The sequence below is a fragment of the Choloepus didactylus genome, chromosome 2 (assembly GCF_015220235.1).
Source record: "Choloepus didactylus isolate mChoDid1 chromosome 2, mChoDid1.pri, whole genome shotgun sequence".
Lineage (NCBI taxonomy): Eukaryota > Metazoa > Chordata > Mammalia > Pilosa > Megalonychidae > Choloepus > Choloepus didactylus.
This window is the reverse complement of record NC_051308.1, coordinates 48,000,889-48,018,892: the sequence shown is the minus strand read 5'-3', so window position 1 is coordinate 48,018,892 and position 18,004 is coordinate 48,000,889. Positions and strand designations below refer to the sequence as shown.

Here is an 18,004-nt window from a genome sequence, read left to right as displayed (position 1 = left end):
GCTGCACTGACTTCCTTCTGCCCGTCAGCTCATTTATATGGCTCCACTGATCAAGGCCCACCCTGAATGGGTGGGGCCATGCCTCCATGGAAATATCTCATCAGAGTTATCACCTACAATTGGGTGGGGCACATTTCCATGCAAACAACCTAATCCAAACATTCCAACTTAATCCCCACTAATATGTCTGCCCCACAAGATTGCATCAAAGAATACGGCTTTTTCTGGGGGACATAATACATTCAAACCAGTACAACGCTCCTAAACAATCAGTGGGTCAAAGAAAAAACTGCAAGAGAAATCAGTATCTTGAGATGAATGAAACAAGAATACAACATATCAAAACCTATGGGATAAAGCAAAGGCAGTGCTAACAGGGAAATTTATAGCTCTAAATGCCTATGTTAAAAAAGGAAAAAAGAGCTAAAACCAAAGACCTAACTGAACATCTGAAGAAGCCAGAGAAAGAACAGCAAATTAACCCAAAAGCAAGGAGAAGAAAAATTAAAGCAAAATTAAATGACCTTGAGAACAACAACAAAAAACACTAAAGAGAATAAAACCAAAAGTTGGTTCTTTGAGATCAACTAGATTGACAAACCCTTAGCTAGATTGACAATGTCAAAAACAGAAGAATTAAATGAATGAAATCAGAAATGAGAGAGTGATCATTACTATGGATTCAGAAGAAATGAAAAAAATCTTAAGAGGATACTATGTACAAACGTACACAAACAAACTACTTAGAGGAAACAGATAATTTCCTGGAAACACATGAACAACCTAGACTGACTTGAGAAGAAATAAAAGACCTAACAAACCAATCACAAGTAAAGAGATCCAATCAGTCATTTAAAATCTTCTTACAAAGAAAAGCCCAGGTACAGATGGCTTCACAGGGGAATTTTACCAAATATTCCAAAAAGAATTAACACCACTGCTGCTCAAACTCTTTCAAAAAATTGAAGTAAAATGAACACTACCGAACTCATTTTATGAAGCTAACATCACTCTAATACCAAAACCAGATAAAGATACTGCAAGAAAGGAAAACTACAGGCCAATTTCCCTAATGAATACAGATGTAAAAATTCTCAACAAAATACTTGCAAACCAAATCCAAATGCACACTAAAAGAATTATACACTCCAACCAAGTGGGGTTCATTCCAGGCCTGCAAAGGTGGTTCAACATAAGGAAATAAATATAATACAATTTATATAATACAACACATTAACAAATCAAAAGACAAAAATCATATGATCATCTCAATAGATGCTGAAAAAGCATTCAACAAAATTCAGCATCCTTCTTGATTAAAAAAAAAAAACATTTCAAAAGGTAGGAATTGAAGGCAACATCATCAATATGATAAAGGGCATAATATGAAAAACCCACAGCCAGAATAATATTCAGTGGTGAGACTGAAAGTCTTCCCTCTAAGAGCAAGAATGCCTGCTGTCACCACTATTTTTCAACATCGTGCTAGAAGTTCTAGCTAGAGCAATTAGGCAAGAAAAAGAAAAGGCACTGAAATTCAAAAGGAAGAAGGAAAACTTTCATTATTAGCAGATGATATTATCCATAACTGGAAAAGCCTGAGAAACGGATGACAAACCTACTTCAGCTAATAAACAAATTCAGCAAAGTGGCAGGATACAAAATTAATGTGCAAAAATCAGTAATGTTTCTATACACTAGCAATGACCTAACCGAAGAGGCAATTTAAAAAAAAATTCCATTCACTATAGCAACTAAAAGAATCAAGTATCTAGGAATAAACTTAAACAAGAATGTAAAAGACCTCTCATGAGAAAATGGCAAAGCTTTACTAAAAGAAATCAAAAACCTAAATAGGTGGGAAGATATTCCAAGTTCATGGACATGAAGACTAAACATCATTAAAATGTCAATTCTACCCAAATTGATCTAGAGAGTCAAGGCAATTCTAATCAAAATTCCAACAACCTACTTTGTAGACTTGGAAAAACTAGTTATCAAATTTATTTGCTAGGGAAAGGGGCTTCGAATTGCCAAAAACATCCTAAAAAAGAACAATGTCGGAGGACATACACTCCCTGACTTTAAAGCCTACTATTTAAAGCTACAGAGGTCAAAACAGAATTGTACTGGTACAAAGATAGACATATTGATCAACGGAATCAAACTGAGAGTTCAGAGATAGACTCCCAGATCTATAGTCAACTGATATTATCCATTGAACTGGGACAGAATGGTCTCTTCAACAAATGAGACTGGGAGAACCAGATATCCATATCCAAAAGAATGAAAGAGTGGACTCGGGCAAGATGGCGGCATAGAGAGGAGTGGAAGCTAAGTAGTCCCCCTGGAACAACTACAAAAAACCAGAAACAACTAGTAAATAATCCAGAATAACTGCGGGGGCACAAACGAGACCATCCATTCATCATACACCAACCTGAATTGGGAGGAATGCCCGAGAACACAGCATAAAATCCGTAAGTAAAACCTGCGGAACCAGGTCGGGAGACCCCCTCCCCCATAGCCCGAGCTGCAGAGCCACATGGTGCCACAGAGAAGCTCTCTCCCAGCAAGCGAATACAGCTCAGCTGAGCTCCACCTGGAGTTTTAAGTAGCGAGTGTGAACTGCTCACTACAGGTACGCAGCCCCAAAAAACAGACAGAGGCTTTGGGTGACGGCTGACCTGGGAGAGCCAGAGGGTTGCCTTGGACTGGGTCTGAAGGAACTATCTGTTTCTTTTTTGGCTCAGTGGAGAAAGCCCCAGTCATTTTCAGTTTCCAGGGCTGTGACTCTGGGAAGGGTGGAGACACCACAGAGAGCGAGACCATTGAAATGCTGATGACCTCCACCTGAGGGGTCTGTCTTCTCTAGGATGAAAGGGGTGGGGCCCTTTCCATTCAGAACCAGACCCCAGAGCCTGGGGGAACACGGCCATACCTCCTCACACCAGTCAAGAATTATAGGCTAACAGGCCTCACCTGCTGGGCAGAAAAGCACAGTGACCCGAGGCATCAAAGGATGGAGCAATTTTCTAAGACACACCCTCAGGGAAACCAGATACTGAATATTTCTTCCCTCTGGGACCTGAGCCTGTTCTGGTCTGGGAAAACCTGATTTGGATAACCAAGGAAACCATGCCTAGACAACAGAAAATTACAACCTACACTAAGAAAAACAAAGTTATGGCCCAGTCAAAGGAACAAACGTACACTTCAACTGAGATACAGGAATTTAAACAATTAATGGTAAATCAATTCAAAAAGTTTAGAGAAGATATTACAAAAGAGATAGAGGCTGTAAAGGAAGCACTGGACATGTATACGGCAGAAATCAAAAGTTCAAAAAACCTACTAGTAGAATCTATGGAAATGAAAGGCACAACACAAGAGATGAAAGACACAATAGAAACATACAACAGCAGATCTCAAGAGGCAGAAGAAAACACTCAGGAACTGGAGAACAAAACACATGAAAGCCTACACGCAAAGGAGCAGATGGAGAAAAGAATGAAAAAATATGAGCAACGTCTCCAGGAACTCAAGGATGAAACAAAGTACAATAATGTACGTATCATTGGTGTCCCAGAAGGAGAAGAGAAGGGAAAGGGGGCAGAAGCAATAATAGAGGAAATAATTAATGAAAATTTCCCATCTCTTATGAAAGACATAAAATTACAGATCCAAGAAGCGCAGCATACTCCAAACAGAAGAGATATGAATAGGCCTACGCCAAGACACTTAATAATCAGATTATCAAATGTCAAAGACAAAGAGAGAATCCTGAAAGCAGCAAGAGAACAGCAATCCATTACATACAAAGGAAGCTTAATAAGACTATGTGCGGATCTCTCAGCAGAAACCATGGAGGCAAGAAGGAAGTGGTGTGATATATTTAAGATACTGAAAGAGAAAAACCGCCAACCAAGAATCCTGTATCCAGCAAAGCTGTCCTTCAAATATGAGGGAGAGCTCAAAATATTTTCTGACAAACAAACAACGAGAGACTTTGTGAACAAGACACCTGCCCTACAGGAAATACTAAAAGGAGCACTACAGGGTGATAGAAGACAGGAGTGCGTGGTTTGGAACACAATTTTGGGAGATGGTAGCACAACAGTGTAAGTACACTGAACAAAGGTAACTATGAATACGGTTGAGAGAGAAAGACGGGGAGCATGTGAGACACCACAAGAAAGGAGGAAAGATAAAGACTGGGACTGTGTAACTTGGTGAAATCTAGAGTATTCAACAAATGTGATAAAATGTACAAATATGTTCTTTTACGAGGGAGAACAAGCAAATGTCAACCTTGCAAGGTGTTAAAAATGGGGAGGCATTGGGGGAGGGATGCAATCAGCATAAACTAGAGACTGTAACTAATAGAATCATTGTATTATGCTTCCTTTAATGTAACAAGGGTGATATACCAAGGTGAATGCAGATAAGAGGGGGGGATAGGGGAGGCATGTTAGACACTTGACATTGGTGGTATTGTCTGATTCTTTATTCTACTTTGATTTAAGGTTATTTTTCCTTTTGCTGCTTCCTAGCTGTCTTTTTTTTTGTTTCCTCTTTCTTTTGCCTCTCTACCTTCTTTGACTCTCTCTCCTGCCTTGTGGAAGAAATGTAGATGCTCTTGCTTAGTATGAGCAGAATGTTCAATTAGGATGAACTTAAATGTTTGGAAATGAACAGGGGTGTTGGTGGCAAGATGTGAGAATAACTAACAGTGCCGAATGGTGTGTGAATGAGGTGGAAAGGGGAAGCTCAGAGTCATATATGTCACCGAAGGAAAGTTGGAGGTCAAAAGATGGAAATGTATAAAACTGAATCCTATGGTGGGCGATGTCCATGAACAACTGTAGAAATACTAGAAATCACTTCATGACAATACAATTAGAAGTTAATAATAGAGGGGCATATAGGGAAGAACTATATACCTATTACAAACTATATACTACAGTTAGTAGTATTTCAACATTTTTTCATGAACAGTAACAAACGTACTATATCAATACTAGGAGTCAACAATTGAGGGGGGTTGGTTAGGGATAGGGGAGGTTTAGAGTTTCCTTTTCTTTTTTTCTTTTTTCATCTTTCACTTTATTTCTTGTCTGGAGTAATGAAAAGTTTCTAAAAATTGAACAAAAATTAAGTGTGATGGATGCACAGCTGTATGAGGGTACCCAGGGGCAAGTGATTGTACACTTTGGATCTTTCGATAATTGTATGGTATCTGAACAATCTCAATAAAAATGAAAAAAAAAAAAAAAAGAAAAAAAAAAGAATGAAAGAGGATCCCTACCTCACACCCTATACAAAAATTAACACAAAGTGGATCAAAGATCTAAATATAAACATAAAAACCAGTACCATAAAACTCCGAGAAGATAGTACAGGGAAACAGCTTCAAGACCTAGTAACAGGAGGTAGCTTCTTAGACCTTACACCCAAAGACAAGCAGCAAAAGAAAAAATAGATAAATGGAAACTCCTCAAAATCAAATGCTTCTCTGCCTCAAAGGACTTTGTAAAAAAGATAAAGAGGCAGCCAACTCTATGGGAGAAAATATATGAAAACCATATATCTGATAAGAGACTGATAGCCAGTATATATAAAAGCAATCATACAACTCAATGACAAAAGTACAAACAACCCAATGTAAAACAGCACAAGATACGAAAAGACATTTTTCTGAAAGGAAATACAAATGGCTAAAAAGCACATGAAAAAGTGTTCATCCTCATTAGCTATTAGGGAAATGCAAATTAAAATCACGAGATATCATCTCATACCAGTAAGAATGGCTGCCATTAAACTAACAGGAAACTACAAATGTGGGAGAGGGTGTGGAGAAATTGGAACTCTTATTCATTGCTGGTGGGAATGTATAATGGTATGGCTGCTGTGGAAGACAATTTGGTGGTTCTTCAGAAAACTAAATATCAAGCGGCCCTACGACTCGGTAATTCCACTACTCAATATAAACCCAAAAGATGTGAAAGCAGTGACATGAACAGATATTTGCACACCTATGTTCACAGCAGCACTGTTCACAACTGCCAAGAGATGGAAACAATCCAAGGGTCCTTCAACAGACGAGTAGATAAACAAAATGTGGTATATACAAATGATGCAATACTATGCAGTAGTAAGAAAGAACAAGGTCCTGAAACATATGGCAATTATGGATGAACTTTGAAGACATAATGCTGAGTGAAATAAGCCAGACACAAAAGAAGAGATATTGTACATCACTAATATTAACACCCTAAATAATGTAAAATCAGTTTTAAAATGTAGAATATCGGGGACATAGGGATAGACAAAAGCTAGAGAAGAGGGAGTGATTACCTAATATGAAAATTTGTTAATGAGGTTGAACTTAAAGGTATGGGATAGTGGTGATGACAGGTCATTAATGGGATTTTAAGTACCAGTGCTGCACTGAAAGTGAACACGACTGAAAGGGGTTGTTTAAAGTCATGTATCTCACAGACTACAAATATAAATAAGTTCTTGCACGATCTACTTCAAATGTATGACACTTGTACAAAGGGTTAACCACAGAGTGGTATAAATAATTTGGGGGTGATAAAGAGTTATGGGGTGTTTGGGGTTATATAATAGTCCAAAATTGAAAGTGATGATGACTGTACAACTCAATGAGGATAATGTGAGACACTGAGTGTTTATTTTGGACAGAATATATGCTATGTGATATCATAATAAGTCCTTGATCTTGAGGTTTGCTCTTATGAAACTTACTTCTGTAAAAGGAAAGTTAAGCCTACCTATAATTATGCCTAAGAGTCATGTCCAGAGAACCTCTTTCGTTCCTCAGATGTGGCCTCTCTCTAAGCCCAACTCTGCAAATAAATTAATTACCCTCCTCCCTATATGGGAGATGACTTCCAGGGGTGTGAATCTCCCTGGCGACATGGGACATGACTCCCAAGAATGTGCCTGGCCCTGGCATCATGGGATTGAGAATGCCTTCTTGACCAAAGTGGGGAAAAGAAATGGAACAAAATAAGGTTTCAGTGGCTAGGAGATTTCAAATAGAGTGGAGAGGCTATTCTGGAGGTTATTCTTATGCAAGCTTCAGCTAGGTATTTCAGATTACCACAGTATGCCAAGCTCCAACAAACAGTACTCCCGAAAATCCTAAAGAATACTCAGGTCTCTATCTGAAACTCCATTAAAGTTTCACTCACTAAGCTCGTTTTTCAGAAACTGAAAACCTCCAGTTTGTTCCTATGCCAAATAAGTCCCAAAACCTAGAGGCACCAGTCTCTTTAAGAACATCAACCAGCTGCATCCCCCTTCCCCATAATGTCAACACCCTTTTCAATATGAACAAGTTAGAGTGGTGATTGCCTAGATAACCCTGAAGATTGAGACAGTGATCAAATGAGAGGGAGGAGAAGCAACAAACAAGATAGGATTTAACAAAGGATTATGATTACTGAAACACTGTATAGATTTTTTTTTAGTCTCAAGTGTATTAGAATAACTAGAAGGAAGTAACTGAAATTGTAGAACTTTAACCCATACTTTGAAATTTGCTCTCTAACTACTTGTTAAACTATACTTTGACAGTTATCTCCTTTCTGTTTATATATTTCACAATAAAAAAAGTTTAAATAAAAAAAAAATCAGTAGTGTTTCTATATACCAGTAGTGAGCTATCCAAAGAGGTAATCAAGAAAAAAATTCCATTCACAATAGCAGCTCAAAGAATCAAAGAAACAACTCAACCAAGAATGTAAAACACTTATAGTCAGAAAACTACAGAACTTTGCTAATGAAATCAAAGACCTAAATAAATGGAAAGACATTCCACATTCATGGATTGGAAGGCTAACTCATTAAGATATCAATTCTCCCCTAATTGATTTAAAGATTCAAAGCAATACCAATCAAAATTTCAACGGCTTACTTTGCAGAAATCAAAAGGCCAATTATCAAATTTATTTGGGAGATAAGGGGCCTCAAATAGCCAGAAACATCTTGAAAAAGAAGAATGAAGTGGGACAACTCAAGCTTCCAGACTTTAAAGCATCTTACAAATCTACAGTGGTCAAAACAGCAGTGGTACTGGCATAAAGACAGACATATTGATCAATGTAATGGAATTGACAGTTCAGAAACAGACCCTCACATCTATGGCCAAGTGATATCTGACAAGGCTGCCAAGTCCACTCAACTGGGACAGAACAGTCTCTTCAATAAATGGTATTAAGAGAAATGGATATCCATATCCAAAAGAATGAATGGGGAGCCCTATCTCACATCCTATATAAAAATTAACTCAAAGTGGATCATGACCTAAATACAAGAGCCAATACCATAAAACTTCTAGAAGAAAATGTAGGGAAGCATCTTTAAGACCTAGTGGTATGTGGTGGTTTCTTAGACCTTACACCCAAAGCACAAGCAATGAAACAGATAAATGGGGCCTCCTCAAAACTGAATACTTTTGTGCTTCAAAGGACTTTGTCAGAAGGGTGAAAAGGCAGCTGACTCAAAGGGAGAAAATATTTGGAAACCACTTATCTCATAAGGGTTTGACACCCAGAATATATAAGGAAACCCTACAACTCAATTATAAAAGACAACTGATACATTTAAAAAATAGCCAAAAGATATGAACAGACATTTTCCAAAGAAGAAATACAAATGGTTACAAAACACATGAAAAGATTGTCATCTTCACTAGCTATTAGAGAAATGCAAATCTAAACCACCATGAGATATCATTTCACACCTATTAAACAAACAGGAAACCACAAGTGTTGAAGAGGATGTGGAGAAACAGGAACACTTAATTCACTGCTGATGGGAATGTAAAATGGTACAGACACTGTAGAAGATGGTCTGGCGGTTCCTCAGGAAGCTAAGTATAGAACTGCTATATGATCCAGCAATCCACTATTAGGTATATACCCAGAAGTATGGAAAGCAGGGATGCAAACAGATATTTAGACACCAATGTTCACAGCAGCATTATTCACAATTGCCAAAAGATGGAAACAATCCAAGTGTCCATCAACTGATGAATGGATAAACAAAATAGGATATATACATACAACGGAATATTATTCAGCAGTAAGAAGGAATGAAGTCCTGACACATACAACATGGATGAGCCTTGAGGACATATGTTGAGTCAAATAAGTCAGACACAAAAGGACAATTACTGTATGATCTCACTAATATGAACTAATTATACTTTGTACACTTACAGACATACTCTAAAATATAGGTGACCAGGAGATAGAATGAGGCTAGAGAATGGGGAGAAGTTGTTTAAGAAGCATAAAATTTTTAATTAGATTGGATTTAAATGAGTGGAAATGGATAAAGGTGATGACAGCACATCATTTTGATCATAAGTGCTGGACTGTGTGTGAATGAGGTTGATAGGGAAAGTTTACGTCTCCAGAAGGAAAGCGAGAGGTTAAAACATGGGACTATAAACTCAGTAAATCTTGTGGACAATGACTGTGATTAACAGCACAAATATTAAAAATTTCCTCTATGAACTAGAACAAATGTAAGAAACTATTACAGAGTTAATAATAGAGTGGTATGTGGGAAAAACACATCCACTGCAGACTACAGACTATAGTTAACAGTAATATCTTAATATTCTTTTATCAACAGTAACAAATGTACCACACCAATGCTAGGGGTCAATGATAGGGTAAGATAAGTGGTATGGGATGTTTGGGGTTTTCTCTTTTTTTATTTTTTTCCTGGAGTAATGAAAATGTTCTAAAATAGACTGTTGTGTGAACACACAACTATGTGATGATGCTGTGAGCCACTGATTGTATAATTTGGATGGATTGTATGATGTCTGAATATATCTCAATAAAATTGCATTAAAAAGAAAAAAAATGAACCCTTACGTAACTATGGACTATTGTTAATAATATAGTTATAACAATACTTCATCAATTGTAACAAAAGCATCACACTAATGCAAAACATTAGTATTAGGGAAAACGAGTGGGTTATACGTGAACTGTGCATTTTCTGCATGATTTTTTTGTAAACCTACAAGTGCGCCAATAAAAAAAAAATGGTGAGAAAAAAAAACTAAGCAAAAAAACATATAAAGGACTTGAATAGGTATTTCTCCAAAGTCATACAAATGCCCAATAAGCAAATGAAAAGATGCTCAACATCATTAGCCATTAGGGAAACAGAAATCAAAATCACAATGAGATGCCACTTTACACACATCAGAATGGCCATTATTTTAAAAACCAAAAAAAAAGAAATGCTGGTAAGGATGTGGAGAAACAGGAACCCACTCGTACATTGTTGGCGAGAATGAAAAAATGGTGAAACTACTATAGAAAACAGTTTGGCAGTTCCTAAGTAAAGTGGCAATCCCACTTCTAGGTAAATACCCAAAAGAACTGAAAGCAAGGACTCAAACAGATATTTGTACACCAGTGTCCACAGCATAGCAGCATTATCCACAATAGCCAAAAGGTAGAAGCAACCCAAATGTCCATCAGCACATGAAGAGATAAACAAAATGTAGCGTATACAAACAATGGAATATTACTCAGCTTTAAAAAGGAATGAAGTTCTGTTATACCACTACATGGGTGAACCCTGAAGACATCATGTTAAGTCAAATAAATCAGACACAAAGGGACAGATAATTGTATGAGTCTACTTATATGAAATAGCTAGGATATGCAACACATAAAGCCAGAGAGCACAAGTTACTAGTGGTGGTGGGAAGGGTGAAGGGAGAGCTAATGCACAATGGCTGTCAAGTTTCAATTTGGGATAATGGGAAAGTTCTGGTAACGGACAGCAGTAAGGGTAGCACTACACTGTAAATTGTGATTAATCCCACTGGTGTGCTTGGTAGTGCTTGAGATGGGAAAGTTTATGTTGTATACTAAAATGAAAAAAAAAAAAAAGCCAACAAAGGGTCACTGAGAATTAAAAGCAAAACATGATCTTGGATAGGATCTAACAATGGAGGGAAAAAGCTCAAAACGAATATAATTTTAGAATATAAGCTTTATATAAATATTAAATGTCTTAAACTTGATAACTATACTTAGAAGTACATGTCCTTGTTTTTTGGAAAAGTATTACGTGTTCAAGGAACATGATATGAACCACCTACTCTCAAAATGTTTAGAAAAGACAGGACACAGACACACAGGTAGAATGATATGGCAAATGTGGTATATGTGTTAAAATTGGTGGATACTGGTATCTCGGGGAGGGGGTTTGCTGGCATTCTCTGTATGGATTTTGTTATTATTTTTGCAGTTACCCTGTTAAGTTTCAAATTGTATCAAAAGAAAGTTTTTAATGTCCTCATATAGATAGTGGTGGTGAATGCTTAACTATGTGATTAGACTGAGAACCTTTGATTGTTCACTTAGGATGGAATGTATGGTGTGTGAATAAATCTGTTAAAAATAGAGGGATACAAGTGCTGGAGAAAATGTGGAGAAAGGGATGTACCTAATCACTGTTGGTGGGGAAGCAGAAAGGTGCAGCCCATGTGGAGGGCAGGGTGGTAGTTCCATAGGAAGCTAAGGACGGATTGCCATATGGTCCTGCAACTCCATTACTGGGTATATACTTGATAGAACTGAAAAGAGGAACACAAATGGAAAATTTAGAAAGCCAAGCCCTAGATCTTGGGGCTTGCCCTCACGAAGTTTGCTACTGCAAAGGAGAGACTAAGCCTACTTGAAATTGTGCCTAAGAATCTCCCCCCAGAGATCCTCTTTGTTGCTCAAATGTGGCCTCTCTCTAAGCCCACTCAGCAGGTAAACTCACTGCCCCCCCCCCACCCCATGTGGGATATGACTCCCAGGGGTGTAAATCTTGGCAACGTGGGACATGACTCGCAGTGATGAGCGTGGCCCTGGCATCATGAGATGGAGAAAGCCTTCTTGGACCAAAAGGGGGAAGAGAAATGAAACAAAATAAAGTTTCAGTGGTTGAGAGATTTCAAATGGAGTCAAGAGGTCATTCTGGAGGTTATTTTTATGCGTTATATAGATATCCGTTTTTAGTGTATTGGTACAGCTAAAAGGAAATACCTGAAACTGATGAACTGCAACCCAGTAGCCTTGATTCTTGAAGATGATTGTGTAACTATATAGCTTATATGGTGTGACCGAGTGACCGTGAAAACCTTGTGGCTCCCCCTCCTTTTATCCAGTATATGGACAGACGAGCAGGAAAATGAGGATAAAAAGTAAATGAATTATAGGGAGGGATGGGGGGTATGGGATGTTTTGTGTGCTCTTTTTTTACTTGAATTTTTATTCTTATTTTTTTGTGTGGTAATGAAAATGTTCAAAAATGGATTGTGGTGATGAATGCACACTATATAATGGTACTATGAACAACTGATTGTACATTGTGGATGACTGTATGGTTTGCGAATTTTTTTTAAGACAAGAAAGTTTACAGATAAATTAATTTAAATTAAAAACAAAGAATGACGACTCTGAGGTTCAACAGGAAGTATGGTGGTACCATTCCTGAAACAGGGAAGAGTGGAAGAGGACTAAGGTGAGAGTGGAGAGATCATGAAGTCAATTTTGGACTGTGGAGTTCAGGATACTGTGCTGGTTTGAAGCTGTTATGTACCCCAGAAAATGCCACGTTCTTTTAATCCATTCCTGTGGGTGCAGACCTATTGCGGGTGGGACCTTTTGATTAGTTTATTCCAACTGAGATGTAATCCACCCAATTCAAGGTGGGTCTTAACCTTTACTGGAGTCCTTTATGAGGATAAAAGACAGAAAAAGCCCTGAGAGCTCAGAAAGAGCAACACCCAGAGAAGACTGGAGAAAGCTAAGAGAGAAAAGCCGTGGAGGAGCTAACAGTGGGCCAACAGAGGAAGCCGCTGGAATCAGAGTGGAAAGCAACAAAACTCAGGAGCGAAGGACCAGCAGATGCCAGCCACATGCCCTGCTATCTGACAGAGGTGTCCCAGATGTTGGCAGCCTGATGTTGGCAGCCTGTCTTCAGAGAAGGTATCCTTTTTTTGATGCCTTAACTTGGACATTTTCACAGCCTTAGAATTGTACCTCATAACCTAATAAATCCCCATTGTTAAACACCAGTCCATTTCTGGTATACTGCATCTCAGCAGCTTTAGCAAATCAAAAGAGGTACCCATGACACATTTAAGCAGAGGTGTCACTGGACAGTTGGATATATAGGATATATAGGTCTGGAGTTTACAGATTAAAGATGTAAACACGTGATTCATGTGTGAGGAAGTAGTGACTCACCAGGAGGCCTGGGTAAATTCACCCAGGAGGAGAGTAGAGAGTGAGAGAAGACGTTCAAAGGCAAAGATTTAACACCCAAGAGCTGGAGAATGACTCTGCAAAGGAGTCTGGAAGGAGAGGCCTAAGCGGTAAAAGAAATTGAGAGCAGAATATGTCCAGGAGGAAAAAGTGAATGTTGCTGAGAGGCTCCATAAGAGGACAAACGACTGATGGGATTCTGACCACACATCGGGGCAATGAAGCTGGAGGCCTGAAGTCTGGGAAGTGGGGCTTAGCAGACAGCCTCCCAGAGATCTCTGGGCAGTGACCTGGACATTAGAGATTCAACTGTTAGTAGCTCCCTAGGGAAGTAAGAAGGGAAGAGCAGACGCCCAAAGTCCTTGCTGTTGTATCCAATGGCCTGGCCTCGGGAGGTAAGTTCTGCATCTCTGAGAACCAAACTGGGATACAAAACAGTAGCAGAACTGGCCTGAAGGTATCTTCTGTCCCAAGGCTGGTTAAATATGTATAGCTTTAAAGCTAAGGCAATAGTTGAGATCTGACACCAAGGCTCAAGGCAGGGGGGCTCCTTCTTCCCACAGGTACCCAGCTGGCAAAATGTCTGGACTGGGGCCTGCAGCTGCGGTAACAGCAATTTACTGCGGTAACACCATTTTCCAGCACTTCTAGCCCCAGCACTGAACCCACTTACCTGGTAAGACACCAGGACCTTGGACTCTGACCGTGTCCTTTTCCTGCTCATCTGCCTGCTCTGAATTCTCAACCACCTGGTCCAACTCCTCACTCAGCTGAAGGAAGAAACAAAGAGGGCAAACAGGTCAGCTATATCAGCCTTCTTTTTCTAGAATAGAATAAGAAAGCAGAAGCTGCCTCTCACTTAATTGTCACAATAATCACATGATTTAAGGTCTGTTATACCAATTCCATGAGGACACTGAAGCTCAGAAAAGTCAAGTAGCAACTTCCCACAGCCATAGAGCCCAGTAAAAGATGGAACCAGGAGTCAAGTCCAAGTTGGTCCTACCCACTTCCTAAAGGAGGAGGAATGTGGCTGAGGGTCTCCCAATAGAACAAAGGGAACAATGAAGTTGGCATCAGAGCTCTCCAAGCTGCAAACAGCAAGACAAAATGAGGAGCGCAATGCATTCCAAGAACAGATGCTAATTAGCAGCCTGGTAGCAGGCAACCTCAACCTCACTTCATCAGTGTTCTCACCTGTCAAACAGAGAAAAATTTGCCACTGAGAAGGGTAGAAGGGCAGGAGGGATATATTGATAGCCAACAAATCTCCAAAGGATTGGGGCGGAGGGCAAAAGTCCAAGACCAAAGTTTAGAGGAGGAGCTATCAAAGAATTGGGATCAGGGAGAGGAGCTAACTTTCCCAACTAACTTCCTAGGGGCATTTCCATGGCTCACAGTTTCGATGAAGTCTCAAGACGTTTTCATTAAAAATTCCCCTCCAAGTGACTTGAGTTAAAATAACACTCTTATGCACCTCTTATTCTCCTGTCTTCCTCTACCCTTCTACTCTTGTCCCTTATAATCAGGCAAAATCACCAGATTAAAGTCCTCCAAACCCAAAAGAAAATAAAAAAACATGGGGAGAGGGCTGGGAGGCTGGAGAAGGCCTCTAATGGAATACAGATAAAGAAGTCCCCATCACTCTTGCTGGTCAAAGGGAATGGAGATTACAGGCAGCCCACACTAGTGCCTCACGTTGTTAGTGCTGGGAAGGCCCAAGGTTCGTTGATCCAAGCCACTCCCAGTTGATCAACCTGACCCAGGTGGCAACACCTTCATTTCCCAGTTCCCTACCTGGCTACTTGTAGCCACAGTGAACCCACTTTCTTACCTGTCCCACCACCACAGTCATAAAACCTAACTCGGAGCTATGCTCATTCTCAAGATGATCCAGGCAAGAACAATGCAGGCCATTCTCTGGGCAGCCTTATTCCTCTGAAGTCGTCCAGATACAAGGACTTCAGAACAGGCTTCTGAAGAAGCCAAGGGGAGGGGCCCTTCCAGTGCTTTTCACAATGGAGGTGACCCCAAAGAACACTGACTCCACCCCTGACCTTACCCCTGTAAGCAGGACAACTGCAGATATTTTAACAAACATTTTAGGAGCCCTACTAGGTGAGGAGATACTACAGGCTAGTGTGTATGGGTAAGGGACATGGTCCTGTTAAGTCAGGGCCCTTAAGCCTCCCTGAAACAGGAACTCCTTGCACCTTGTTAACAAGAGCCATCATTCACTAAGAGGTCTCCACCTGCCAGGCACAGAATTACGCACCTTCCACATACCAACTCATCTAACCCTCAGAACAACCTTATGAGGTAGACTCTATCATTATATTCATTACAAGGCTCAGAGAAGTTAAATGACTAGACATAAGTCACAGAAATGGCAAGAGGCAGAACCAGAACAATACTGGGCTTTTTAATTTCAAAGCTCTAGTATCTACCTGCTCTGCTCTACTCTATGCATCCGAAAAATTCAGAGTCAGAGAAAGACATGTCTCATTCCCCAGGATTCCCTCACTATCTAGAGCTCTGCATCTAGGGAACATGGAACCCACAGCACTGATTAAAATCTATAAGGCTCCTTTTGGATGAAGAAAGTAGAGAGGAAGGGAGGAGAAATACAGAAATCTGTCCCAAGGCCGGATTCCAGCCCAGGTTCTACACCATAAAATGGTAAGCCTTAGACAAGTTTCATTTGTCTTCAACTCAGCTTTCCCTTCTACTGGAGGACTAAATAACCTGATTTATATAGTCCACAATGTTCTTACGTGAATCACAATTGTTTACAGAAGGGAGAAATATATATCAGTAGCAACTGGTCAGGATAGAAAGCAGCAAATTTATATGAGAACAGGCAAAATGCTACACTGGAAAGTCAGTGCCCATGGAAAATGTGGAACTTAAGCTGGCCCTTTAATAATGGGGGAATTTTAACCAACAGAGCTTGGGAGGGGGTTAAAGATTAGAAATGATGCAAGTACATGCACATTTTTATTAAACAGTGAGTTTCCAGCATGACCAGAGCCTAGGTGGGTGACGAGATGGTGAAGGTCATGAGCAATATAGCTGCAGAGCTGTACAGGGCTTTGAAAGCTTGCTGGAGAAATCTATACTGTTCTGGGCAGATCAAGGGCAGCATAAGGTCTATGAAAAAATGAATGCTCTCGGATCCAGGCAGGGCATCAAAACGAATCTGGACAGTAACGGGAGAGACAGGAGGTAGGGGTAACAGTAGCACACTCAGGTGGTACAGCAGAAACAGGGACACAAACTGGAAAAGGACTGAGGATGCAGAACTGCCTGGACTTGGTAAGTGAAGGGGATACGGTGGAGAGGAACAGGGGAGGAAGTTTACCAAAGACGACCAAGATTTGGAGTCTAAAGGGAGGAAGAGAGGGGTAACCAACAGAGTTGGAGGAGTCAGGAGGAAGAGCTGGTTTGAGGGGAAAGCTGGAACCGCAGCTTGTAGCTCGAGACAAAGAAGTGGAAGGTGATAGTTAAAGTTGTGGGAAGAGGTGAGACTGGAGAAGGAGAGAGGGTTCAAAAACAGCAAGGTCAGTGAATGCACTTTTTCAAAGTTAATAGGTCAGCAAAACAAGATGCAATTATCTCTGTCATTAACCAGCCGCTGGGGACGGAAGGCCTTGGGCTTGGAGCACGGTGGACGCCGACCGTACATCTCCGCTCGCTAGGAAGAGGGCGCGGGCGCCTCCACTTGTTGCCAAGAACACAGGTTCCTCGGGGCCACCCAGGGTCCCGCACCAAGACGGCAGCACTGCCAGCTGGGCCCGGAGCGGCTTTAATCATTCACCTGCTGCTTAAGGGTCGCGGCTCGGAGTGTCCGCCTCCATCCCTCCGCCAAACGACCAACCCGCAGCATCCGGAGCAGGCTCGGCGCCCGCTCACCACCCAGCTTCCTTCCTGTGCGCCAGCTCCTCTGCACCCGGAGACCCCTCCCCCGCCGCACTCACCCCGCTCCTCGGAACCGCACGCGGTCCGGACGCCCCCTTCACCCCACCCGCCAAGACGCCCGGGAGCCCGCGGTCCTCCTCCTCACAAGAAACTTTGTCTCTGCTCCTCCACTCCGTCTTACCTCCTGGTAGGCTGTGGAGAGTTCCTGCCGGATCATGGCACTAACCGGAGCTAAGACACACCTGAGCCCGCCGCGGCCCGGAGACAGGAGAAAGGCTGCGGCCAGTGCCCGGCGACTTGCGGGCGAAACCGGCTCGGAGGGACGTCCCCGAGACGAGGCGGGGCGGCGCTCGGCACATGCGCCTCATCCCTGCCGCCCCAGGAGCCGCGAAAGGGTTGCTGGGAAATGTAGTTCTGTTTGGGAGGCGACTCGCGGCACCACTGGGGAGGCGAAGCCTGCGCGTTACTGGGCCTCCTCATTTCTCACTTCCTCTTTTTGTTAGAGGGGGAGGGAAGGAGAAAATGAGTGGAAGGTGGAACAAGGGGTCATGTCAGACGGGTAGGAGGCTTAATCTATTGCAAGAGGAAGCCTGCCTTGGTGGTTTATAATGGTAACAAATGTCTGGAGTGCACTTTGTATGTTTCAAAGCACTTTCACACATATTGTGCCCTTGACCTTTCAAGGAACACTGAAACGGGGACATTTTTCTCCCTATTTAACACAGGGGGGACACTAAGGTGCCTTGATGCAGAAAGGGCAA

General features: G+C 41.1%; 1 protein-coding gene across 3 annotated transcripts in view; it reads right to left on the bottom strand.

Annotated features, from left to right (window-relative positions):
* The window catches only part of PACC1 (proton activated chloride channel 1), a 55,847-nt gene extending 38,257 nt beyond the window's left edge, over positions 1-17,590 (bottom strand). Inside the window, exons 1-2 of one of the 3 annotated variants that reach the window (XM_037824331.1) lie at positions 17,425-17,590; positions 13,999-14,095 (exon numbers count right to left, since the gene is read on the bottom strand). In XM_037824331.1, the coding sequence (XP_037680259.1) occupies positions 13,999-14,095; positions 17,425-17,460 (133 nt within the window). In that variant the 5' untranslated portion in view covers positions 17,461-17,590. The remainder of the gene's footprint in view (positions 1-13,998; positions 14,096-17,424) is intronic. The other 2 variants (XM_037824321.1, XM_037824326.1) reach the window with 2 other exon arrangements.
* Between the last annotated feature and the right edge of the window lie 414 nt (positions 17,591-18,004).